Source organism: Tripterygium wilfordii, chromosome 19 (genome assembly GCF_013401445.1).
Source record: "Tripterygium wilfordii isolate XIE 37 chromosome 19, ASM1340144v1, whole genome shotgun sequence".
In the NCBI taxonomy this organism is placed as follows: Eukaryota; Viridiplantae; Streptophyta; class Magnoliopsida; order Celastrales; family Celastraceae; genus Tripterygium; species Tripterygium wilfordii.
The window spans coordinates 13,297,028-13,308,518 of NC_052250.1; the positions used below are offsets into that span (position 1 = coordinate 13,297,028).

Consider the following 11,491-nt stretch of genomic DNA (forward strand, 5'->3'; position numbering starts at 1 on the left):
ACTCCATATCTTCAGCCACTCAATCGTCGACACGTTTTGAGAGCCAAAACTTTTTAGATATAAGAATGTCGAAAAAGCCCAGAAAGCGACAAACTGGGTCGCTTCCGGTTACGTTACGTCCTCAATCACGGGGAGAAGAGATAAGCCTATACAGTGTACACAACTCGACACGTTTCACTGACACATCCCCATGAAAAGCATTGACTGGTAGAAAGTCCTACAAGCACTAGTCCATCTAAAGTGATAGACACGAGTCATGCCTTCCATGACAATAACTCGAAGCAATTCCTTACAATCTTTTGTCTTTTCTGCGACTGAGAAAAGAGACATGCACGAAATTCACCGTTAGAGAAACCTTTTTTTTCCATAGTTTCATCTTCATGAGCGTGAAAAATTTAACGATAAATGTAGAGGAAGGGCAGTCACGGTTATTTGACTATTATCTTGAACCACAAATATTAATTAGAATTAGGAATTAACGAGATAAGTGTGAGTGTGAGTGTGAGTTTGGCGTGGCAATGAATATGATGTGAACATGATCATGTTTGGTAGTAAATAAATAGTTAGTATGGGTAAGAAAATACAAGAGAATATAGATAGTTGAGTGATTTTGAGATTTCACCCTCTCAAAATTTAACAAAATAAGAGAAATTGATAAGCTTGAAATATAAAGAGAGAGGGAAAAAAACTCATTTGAGTTTAATGTTTACAGTATTCAATGGAGCACCGGGTTAAGTATAATCTATATTCAGATAAAAAGAATTTCGAAGATACGATACAATTATGTTGCACAAAAGGTCGGGAAAAAAATGACCTCTTACGTTAAAACTTTGCTATGTTTATAGTATTAAAAGGGACACACAGATTGTCATAGAAATTAAGAAAATCCTTAATTGCCCACGAGAGGAAAGATAACCGATTACACAGCGGTTCGGTTACTCCACTTTTGGTAAAAACCCTGATTTATCAGAAACTTTTAATTTAACCATAAATTTTGATAATCTATATAGAGTATAGACTATAATAAAGTTGGTTATATGTACGTGTGTGTATGTGTGTATATATATGCTTGTATAGACGAAGAGATATTCTTTGAGTGACAAGACACGTACAGATAATTAATAGTCATTCAATTCATTTGCTTCCTAGGGTTTTCATTTTCTTTTTGCGGTGAGAATGGGGAGAGGAAAAGTAGTGTTGAAGAAGATCCAGAACAAGATCAACAGGCAGGTGACCTTCTCAAAAAGAAGAGGTGGTTTGCTGAAGAAAGCTCATGAGCTCTCTGTTCTTTGTGATGCTCAGGTCGCTCTCATCATCTTCTCCAGCCATGGCAAGCTCTTTGAGTTTGCCAGTACTGAGTAAGTCATTCGGATCTAATTCTCTCTCTACACATCTGGACAATAACACAGTTTTAAAGTGACCATGGAATGTTCTGGTTCTTAGAATAAGGATTTTGCAGCAGGTTCTGTCTACCGATCTGGCAGATCGGAGCAGAGTAAGTCAAGTACCCGCAACAGCCGGCTTGAATACAAGCTTAATGAACGTGTCTGAGACTCTTAGTTTCAAGTTAGGTTGGTTTTAGGGTTTTTCTCTCTCTAACTACTCTTTCTCACCGAACTCAGATGTTCGAAATACTGTATGTGAGTTTTTTTTTTTTTTTTTTTTTTTCTCTTGTAACAAATTTAACTACTTAAATAATAAAAGGAATTTCAGGTGATTAGACTAGTCAATTAAATAGCTTCTTATAATAAATTAATTGATGCTATAATTCCAATTCATATTTAGCATTGTTAATTTATATCATGGATCAGTAAACGACCAAGAAGAGAAAATAATACTCTCTAATATATGTGTATTTATATATAAGAAACAATGGTGTTTTCTCTCTTTACGAGGAAGAAAACAGTGTTTCATTTCTTAATCTATTTACCGATATATGTAAATTTATTTTTCTCGGCTAAAGAGTTTTAATTAGTTGACTGATAAGGTTACATGCATCATATGTATAGTATCACCAAGATTTTTGAGAAGTATCGCCAATTTTCTCATCCCTCCCAAGACAACAATGCTGCTGATCTTGATGAAACAGAGGTTCGTTCTCATTGTTATTTTGGTTGTTTTTGTTATTTGGCCCTATATATTATGGATATTAGATTAATTGGATTTTGATGCTGTAATGTCAGAGGCATATGTTCTTTTCTTAATCAGATTGTTTTTTCAAAATTTCCCTGTAAATTGTATTGTTTCTGAATAGAGTAAAGTTTTTATTTCGGTCCTGTCACTCAAAGATGGATGAAATTTTTTTCAGGCATGGTCACTCCAACACCGGAATAATCCATGTGGCACTGAGTGATGACATGGACAGAACGATTAAAATGTTGCACCTTTTCATGTTCATTTTGGAGAATGTTGTTAGACTGATCAAGTTGAAATTTTTTTCAACATTAAGTGACCATATTGAAAATTTTTGAAACAAAAATGACTAAGTTGAAAATAACATTATCTTTCAATGACCAATGTATTTAAGACTTTATTTCCTCACCATTTTACACGCTATATGCACCAAATATAATAAAATATACCACGTCATCACTCCGGTGCCATATGGATTATTCCGATGTTGGAGTGATCATACCTGAAATTTGAGTAACCATTTTGAGAAATTTTAAACAAGAGTGACTAAGTAGAAAATAGACTAGTTTATCTTTCAGGAATCAAAATAAGACTTTACTCTATCTCATTAAAAAAGATAGGTGTTGTTCTATACTCAGTAAAATTTCGAAGTAGATACATTTTTCTCTCTTTTTTTTTGATGATGTAGGCCTCATACCAAATGGTTTCAAGGTTAAGGGCGAAATTCGAGTCTCTTTGTCGCTCACAGAGGTTACTACTTTTGCATTACTTACGTTTTTCTAGTGAGAATGCGTCAGTGCAATATATATATATAATTATAATTATTTAATTTCTTGAAGCAGGCACTTGCAAGGAGAAGAAATTGGAACCCTTGGTGTGAAAGAGTTGCATAAAATTGAGAAAAAACTTGATCGAGCACTATTAAAAGCTAGACAGCGAAAGGTATTGCCAACCACAATTCCTTGTTATACTTGATAATATTACAAAGCCTTTTGATATATTCTGCCAGCCATTTGGTTAATTTGTTCAAGTCTTTAATTTGTTATGGATGCAGACACAACTGATGCTAGAATTGTTGGAAGAAGAACGCAAAAAGGTTTGAAGAACACCACCAAAATAATTAATGTTTATATATATGCTTCTAGCAATCATTCATTCATTGAGCTTTATATTTCAGCTACAGTAGTACTGCAACAAATTTACACCATCAATTCATGCATGCATGACGTACGTCTTTTTTGTTACTGGCAGGAACGTGCTCTGGAAGAAGAAAATGAACAACTTAAGTTTGAGGTTTGTCCTTGCATTCCCATATAGTGCAATGGCTATCCTTTCTTATATATATACACATATAAGTCTTCATTATATATGTTCTCAGCTTCAGGAAGGACAACATATTCAAGCTGTTTAAGGTTTGGGAGATTCCGACAAAGTACGTAGGCAGTGGTAAGAAGCTGATTTTCAACTCATTTAGATGTAGTATTTCTTTTACATGTCTTCTTGTTCTAATTCAGTATTATCTGGTTACATGATATTCATGGAAGAAGAAATTAGTGGTAAAATTTCACCCTTTGAACACAGGTTTCATCAACTCCTTTGCCAGACAAGCAATTAAGAACCCTAGCTCTCCCCTGGAAGATTGATTTGCTTCCAATAGAGTACTATTTCTCTTTCGTCAGTCGATAAGTTGTGAGGTGCGGAAGTTGAATTTGAACTATAATAATTACGTGTGTATTATAGTTTAATTATTTGTTTGCAAGCACTCGTAATTTCTAATGAGATAATTAAGGAATGAGCATTTCCTTTCCTATAATTATTCACTTTTCTAATTGATTTTCTATTCCTATATAGTTTTTCCCGGCGAGTTTGGGAGTGTTTAGGATTACGAAAATAACATGTAGCCCGTGAGAGCCCAGCAGGTTTATTCCATTGATTTAATTAATGGAATATCTTTATTCAACTATTTTATCCCATAATTCATTGTCCAAAATTTATTGTTTTAATATAAATTTCATTGTTTTTTAAAGCACAGTCTAGAATTCATTGTTTTAATTCTGAATTCATTATTTTTTTGAAATTCCATTGAAAAAAAAATGAAATTAAGATTTTGCCGATAAAACTTATAGACAATGGATCTTGTTAGAAAGAGTTTTATGCACTAATTTTTTTTAAATCAAACATGTATTTTGAGAATTAAAACATTTTAAAATTTCGTTTAAGAGACTTGAATTCCGATAGACTATCACTATATGAGCTACCAAGCACCACTGTTAAGGTTATTCTTAGTTAAGTCAGCCAGCCTGAATTCGTTAAAGTCCAGCCTAAGAGGTGGGCTTGGAAGTCAAATAGAGTCCAATCAGTGACATAACTTGGTTGGCCCAAGAAGCCCTTCGGTCGTGGATCGGGCTTTTTTGCTTCCCAAATTTCATGCTCCCCTGTTGCTTTCTTGAATTTTCGAAACTTGAAACGCCACGTGGTGTCGATTGATCGACGTACGTAAGTGTTTGAAGACGATTTTCCCTCAATTTAGGTGATGACTGGTTAGAACAAACCGACAAACATCCTAAAATGGCCTCACAATGAGGACGTCATGTGCTCATGTTAGTTCCGTGCTAGTGTTTGTCATGATCTTTGACTTCAACGAAATTCAAGCTCCAAATTCAAATCTTCTAATAAGTATGAAAAGTGAAATTTTTGAAAGAAAACAATTAGGTATATTTGTGGGTATTAAATGTGGTGTGTTTGTAGGTATGTGATAAATTAATATATAAATATCCTAATTTCTCTCTGCGTTTGATACATAATTGGTTCGCCACTCTTGAGGCAATTGACAAAGATTAATTAATTGTTATAAGTTATAATTACACAATAATTAATCAGGAGGTATCGCAATCACGGCAATAAGGTAAGTGTATAAACAACTATAGTCTTCTTCTTTTTTTTGATAGAAATAAACAACTATAGTCGAAGACTTACAATGTATTCCAGGTATGGCTTAATGAGATCCAGTATTTCTTTCAAAAAGACTAACAATGTAAGAGCATCCACATCAGATTACCTAAACATGAGTCTGTCTGTAAAATTTAGAGATTTTGTCAAAATAGAGCTCTGCATCAGATTACCTAGAGGTTCCCTATTTTACAGAATATGAACAGTAGTTCCCTAAATCTAGAGAACCACTATTCACTTCCCTAAACATAAAATAATATTTTTTACTACTTTATTTTCTCCTCTCTCCTCTCTCCTCATTTTTTCCCTCCTCTCTCTCCTCACTCCTTTCTTTCTCTCTCTTCTTTCTCTCTCCTCTCCTCACATTTTGACTCCTTTCTCTCTCCTCACTTTTTCTCTCTCTCTTCTTTCTCTCTCCTCACTCTCTCCTCACTCCTTTCTTTCTCTCTCCTCTTTCTCTCCTCACTTTTTCTCTCTCTTCTTTCTCTCTCCTCAATTTTTTTTCTCTAATTTTTAATAACATTAATTTATTATTTTAATTAATATATTGTTTTAAATGTAATTAATTTATTATTTTAAATAGAAGTAGTTTATATGAATAGAATAAATAAAGGAAAGAGAAATAAATATTATTTTAATGCAATAGAGAATATGATAGGTAATCTGATGCAGTGTTGATTGGATATGGAATCTGTAAAATAGGGGAAAGTGACATTTTGTCTGTATTTTAGGGAATCTGTTAAGAGAAACTGATGCAGATGCTCTAAGTAAGTACATACATATTATAAATTTATAATTTCAAATATCTCACCTAAAATCTATCGCTTCATTTTTGGTAAAAACTTGTTAGCATATAGGGGACAATGTGGACAAAAACAAATGGGCTCTTTTTTTTTTAAAAATAATTGAGAAGAACATTATATAAATTTATCTTTTTATATATGTCATGTGCCTAAATTTGAATCGTCATCGGGATATTGCTTAAAGTGATAATCGAATTCAGGATTTACCGAGCTCATACTAATATTATTGGCCCCATATGTCATAAAGATTCATCATTATCATTAGGCTATCACCCAAATGATTCTTAAATTTGGGCTACAAAGTAAGTCGGGAGGGGCACCCAAAAAGATTAAAAAAAACAAGATTGAGTTTTTTTTTTTTTTTTTGCTTTATTTTCTTTTGATAGGTAGCATTAAGAAAACCACTGGTTTATCTGTGGGCAACACAGTAATAAAAAAAACTACTAATAAAAAAAAGAGCAGTGCAAATCCTTTTGAAAAAGAAAATATTTTATTTAAAATGTAAGAACAAAAAAGAAGAAAAAAGGAAAAAGAAAGAAGGACGGCGTGCGGTGCTACTAATTAGCACATCCAACGATCACTACGAGATTTAACCCCCATTTAATTAGCTTCTCGTACCATTCAACGATCATTACAAGATTTTTTTACCACCACCATTTTTCTTCCTGACATTCTTCCTCTCACACCCAAATCAAACAATCTTCCGAATCTTTCTGTCCTCCTCTCTATCTCTGACGGCAATTCTTGTTGCGGTAACTTCTTCTTTAAGCGCTTCAATGGCTGAGAAAGGCACTTCAGGTTCTTGATTTATTTCCCTTTTATCTTTTAGCTCTCTGAGAGCACGATTTCCGTGTTCTTGATTCAATCCTGGATGATTTCATATCCGGGTTTATGCGGGTTTTGTGATTTCAAGATTGTCTCTTTGCGAATATTTGATAATGGGCTTCCTTTATCTTTTTTCTCTCTCTATTGGGAGCTTCTGATTGTGTTCGACGAGATACTTCATATGCTTATTGCGTGTTCTCTCTTTTCTAGATCATATTGGATTGCACTGAAGTATTAGGTTGAAACATCCTTCCATTTTCTTGTGACCAAACAGTAGTCTTAGCAGAGACGTGTGTAAATTAGCTAATGTTAATTTTTTTACTGGGTTTCTTTCTGTGGTGAGACTTGAGAGGTATATTAAATAAGACTTATGTTGGATAATATGTCTTTTGTCTCAGTTGAGTGCAAGAATTTTAATTCCTTGTAGATGCGGGAATTTGGTACTTGATCTAGGAACACAGGGACTTTATTGGGAAAAGCTTAAAATCTGAATTGCATCTAGAGGTTACACAGGGAGTTGTCAGTATCTTTGTTTCATCTATGCTTATAGATACAATGTTTTTGAGCGACGCGATTCTTGTGAGCTTCATAGACACCTGGGAATGTGTGTCTGTGGATCAACCTTTGCTTATTTATTACTGGATGACATTGCATGATGCTCTCAAGCAGAAAGAGTGATCAAAAGAATAGCATGATAGAATGCAGTTTACATTTGTCATTATTTTTTTTAAGTACTTGGCCGAGCTTGCCAAAATTAAACATGCAGTTTATATTGACTCGGATGGTTTGCTTATATGTAGGTGACCATAAAAATGCTTCAAATATGGAAGAAGGGTCCCGTGATAACAATTCACTAGTTGTTTCCTTGGGTGAAACGTTGGTTGATTTTGTGCCAACTGTGAATGGAGTTTCTTTAGCTGAAGCACCTGCATTCACAAAGGCTCCTGGTGGTGCTCCTGCTAACGTGGCTGTTGGCATATCTAGACTCGGAGGTTCATCAGCATTTATAGGCAAGGTGCATTTTGAGAACTCTGTCTAATGAATACTGATGACAATTTTGTTACATTCTCTTGGTAGATACATGTAAGTACTTGAAAACCAACTTTCTTCTTGCCCATACAAAATAAGAGCATGGAAAATTTTGTATTAGCTCATTGTGGAGGTAAACATTCCAGAATGTTCATCGGACACGAAGAATTTGAAATATGTATTGTAAAATTTCCAGTTTCAGGATACAAATCCCTCAATTTATTTTATGCGTAGAGTTTAATTCTTTTAAGCTGATCTGTTCGCAGTTGACTAACTTCAATCTGAAAAATTATTCGATCAATGCTTTCTGCAATGTTTGCATATTTTCTGTTGACATGATTGAAATATTGAGCAGGGAAATATGTGGCCCAATTGTAGAGTTGTAGGGGTGCAACCTAGAGGTCATAGGTTCAATTCATGGAAAGAGCATGGGGGTAAGGTCTGTGTACATCCTGATTCTTGCATGTCCCTGATCCCACCCACTGCGAAAGCCATATGCACATGAGTTGTTTACCTTTTTTATATGATAGAAATATTGAACCGCTGAGTTTTATTTATAGTGTCCAATAGATTGTCAAGCTTCTATGACCAAATGCGTTGTGTAACTCCAGCATTGTGCACTGCATTCCATTATCTTATTCCCCTGGTTTTCTATATATTGATAACATTTCAAAGTCCATGGCCCCTTACTCTTGTAAATGGTTCTCAATCTATTTTCTTTTTGTAAATTTTGTGTTGCCTCTCAGGTTGGTGATGATGAATTCGGGTACATGTTGGCTGACATTTTGAAGCAAAATGGCGTCAACAATTCTGGTGTTCGATATGACCGTACTGCAAGGACAGCTCTGGCATTTGTCACTCTTAGAGCTGACGGTGAACGCGAATTCTTGTTTTTTCGTCATCCAAGTGCAGATATGCTTCTTCGTGAAGCAGAACTGGATATAAACCTTCTTAAACAGGTCAATTTCAGCTTTGATGCTTTCACCGGGTGATGTGGCTCAAGATTTACTAATTCTGGCTAGTTTCTTTTTCTATTTTCATTTTTCATTTCCCAATTATATTTACTGCAGGCCAGGATCTTTCATTATGGTTCTATCAGTTTGATTGCGGAACCATGCAGGTCGGCTCAACTTGCGGCAATTAGCATTGCCAAGAAGTCTGGTAGTATCCTTTCCTATGATCCAAACTTGAGATTAGCATTATGGCCATCACCAGAAGCTGCAAGGGAAAACATAATGAGTATATGGGATCAATCGGATATTATTAAGGTATAATTGCAGAGATTTTGAGATACAAAACTATTTTGTCTCTCCATTTTTGTGTTGTAGTTGATTGTTATTATATGAGATTATAATTGGTATTTGAATTGTACAAGAAATTAATTATGGATTGTCTTATGAAATGGCAGATAAACGAGGACGAAATTTCATTCTTAACTGGAGGTGATGATCCTAGTGATGATAACGTGGTGTTGGAGAAGCTTTTCCATCCTAATCTTAAGCTTTTGATTGTAACCGAAGGATCAGAAGGTTGTAGATACTACACCCAGGTTAGATGATCACTAATAATTTCTTTGTAAAATTCTATATTTGGCCTCTTGCTGCGTGCCAGAATGTCCTAAATCCTGATCACTCTTCATTCCTGGACTTTTCATTGGATCCAGTTAAGAAACAGCGTATTTTGTGTTCTTTTAGCCGAACTCTGAATCATGACACTTTGGATTTTCAGAATTACGACCCTTAACATATTTGGTTATCTAAATTTACTATCTATAACATTCTGGAACCAATGTACATACATTGGCTAGTAGTAACAGTTTTTGCAGCCTGTAAAAAGTGAGCCAGTAAATATAGATGGTCAAGTTTTTTACACTTCATTCAAATGACTTAATCATCAATTGACATAAATAAGCATTCCCTGCAGGGATTCAAGGGAAGGGTTCCTGGTATCAAAGTGAAAGCTATTGACACAACTGGTGCAGGGGATGCATTTGTCAGTGGAATATTGAACAACTTAGCTTCTGACCTAAATCTGTTTCAGGTACCTTTATTTCTTAAATTAACTGTAAAACTTGTTTGCTTTCTGCTTTTTCTTTTCAATTGTTCCATTTTTAACTTTTTGGACATGATATTCTTTTGATGATCTCAAGTGGGCTTTAGTTACATGTTCGACGGTTATATTTGCAATTTTGTAGTTGTATGGAAAAAAAGTACCGTTAACCGTCCTCACCGTTAAATAAAGTTACACTCATCATAGCCAGTATTGATCTTGTCTGCAGTTTTAGGAATTTCATTAGGCACAGTTTCACGTCTGACATTCTTGAATTGATGCCTGGCGCTGTTTACAATATTTTTTCAAAAACCATTTTACGTAACAATGAAAAAAACATGCATACGTGGTGGACTGAGAAGTGGTGATCAGAGGGCTCTATACATGTAGATTTGGCATTGCAAGCTAATATGTGGTCGTAGAGGATGTTTAGCGAAAGTTTGCAGTAGAGGTGTTCCTTCTGTACATTTCCTTTTGATACCATTCGTAAGGAAATTTGCTCCTTGAACAACAGCAGAGCAGTTGTAATATCCAATTAGGTTGTCGTCAATATGACCGGCATGATAATAAGAAAAAAAGTAGAGTCTGGTTTCAGCTTATATCGAATGTTCATTTGTTTGTATCTCTGTTAACAGGATGAGAAGCGGTTAAGGGAAGCTTTGTTTTTTGCTAATGCCTGTGGTGCCATAACAACAACACAGAGAGGTGCAATTCCTGCATTGCCAACGAGACAAGCCGTCCTGCAACTCTTATCCAAAGCAGCTGCTTCATAGTAACAAAGATGTCCAAATTCTTGTGCCTTCCTATACTATTCTCATCTAGTTTGAGTTCCCTTTCTTTTAGATCACAATGAACTTCTTACTCTTTTTGGCTATTTGCATTTTCTGTTTAGGCTTATGAACAAAAAGGTTCCATTTTCCCAGTCGAGTGTTGTAACATTCTGTTCCATAGAGTAATTAATAAAAGAGAGTTGCAACCTTGTTTTGTAAGGTTGATCTAATGCGATTGTGTGTTTTTATACCCTGATTTATGTTTTTACTGAATCATCATTTGTGTTTATTAAGGAATTGATTTCAATCAAGGTTTAGATGTCTTCAGCAAGAATACATGGCTCCATTTGAAACTGATTAATTGAGCTGATCAAATTGGACTCCAATTCACGATCCTTCTGCATGTTCAGGCCCGGCCTGCCCGATCATCCTGGCCATGGCCCAAAACGAGTGATATTAATAATATTATACCACATACGGTCCAAACGGTGTCATAATTAACACTTACCAGGCAGCGTAATGTTTGGGCCGAATCTTAGACCAAATGGGCCGTTTCAAGCCTACGTAAGATTTATGGGTGACAAAAAAATTGGTTTCGGGTTGGACATTTATGAAATATTTATATGTTCGGACATTAACTCGAATTAGATTTCAGATGTACTCTAATTGAATTGATTAAACTTGAATTGTTTTAAATCTGGACAAGTTATCTGAGCAATAACCTAATTCAAGTTAAGATTCGAACAAATAAATTGGATAAAATTTTTGTGTTTGGACTTGAACCCGATTTTAAAACGGACAATAATTTTATGTTTGGATCTAGATTTCAGATACATAATTTATGTTCAAACTTACTTGGTTTAATATGAGTCGGTCATTCAGATTTGGATAGAGTTTTGTCACTTAACGTAAGTTCTCCCTTCTTAACGTGCT

General features: G+C 34.8%; 2 protein-coding genes across 2 annotated transcripts; both read left to right on the plus strand.

Moving 5' to 3' along the window:
• The first annotated feature begins 1,107 nt into the window (after positions 1-1,107).
• On the plus strand, positions 1,108-3,946 carry LOC119986227 (agamous-like MADS-box protein MADS3). The gene is made up of 8 exons (XM_038830795.1): positions 1,108-1,358; positions 2,010-2,091; positions 2,822-2,883; positions 2,976-3,075; positions 3,188-3,229; positions 3,385-3,426; positions 3,512-3,579; positions 3,715-3,946. Exons 1-7 carry the CDS (start codon positions 1,177-1,179, stop codon positions 3,542-3,544), a joined length of 543 nt encoding a protein of 180 aa, XP_038686723.1. The 5' UTR covers positions 1,108-1,176; the 3' UTR covers positions 3,545-3,579; positions 3,715-3,946.
• A 2,532-nt stretch (positions 3,947-6,478) lies between these two features.
• Positions 6,479-10,788, plus strand: LOC119985097 (probable fructokinase-7). The gene is made up of 7 exons (XM_038829269.1): positions 6,479-6,683; positions 7,511-7,725; positions 8,486-8,698; positions 8,810-9,007; positions 9,148-9,288; positions 9,663-9,779; positions 10,424-10,788. Exons 1-7 carry the CDS (start codon positions 6,662-6,664, stop codon positions 10,559-10,561), a joined length of 1,044 nt encoding a protein of 347 aa, XP_038685197.1. The 5' UTR covers positions 6,479-6,661; the 3' UTR covers positions 10,562-10,788.
• The last annotated feature ends 703 nt before the right edge of the window (positions 10,789-11,491 follow it).

Bases quoted from the DNA above. Each gene is read 5' to 3' on its own strand.
- LOC119985097 (XM_038829269.1), top strand. From the start codon at position 6,662: ATGGCTGAGAAAGGCACTTCAG. The intron at 8,699-8,809 runs GTCAATTTCAGC...TATTTACTGCAG, and splicing joins ATATAAACCTTCTTAAACAG to GCCAGGATCTTTCATTATGG. The intron at 9,008-9,147 runs GTATAATTGCAG...ATGAAATGGCAG, and splicing joins ATCAATCGGATATTATTAAG to ATAAACGAGGACGAAATTTC.
- LOC119986227 (XM_038830795.1), top strand. From the start codon at position 1,177: ATGGGGAGAGGAAAAGTAGTGTTGAAGAAGATCCAGAACAAGATCAAC. The intron at 2,092-2,821 runs GTTCGTTCTCAT...TTGATGATGTAG, and splicing joins CTGATCTTGATGAAACAGAG to GCCTCATACCAAATGGTTTC. The intron at 3,427-3,511 runs GTTTGTCCTTGC...ATATGTTCTCAG, and splicing joins ATGAACAACTTAAGTTTGAG to CTTCAGGAAGGACAACATAT.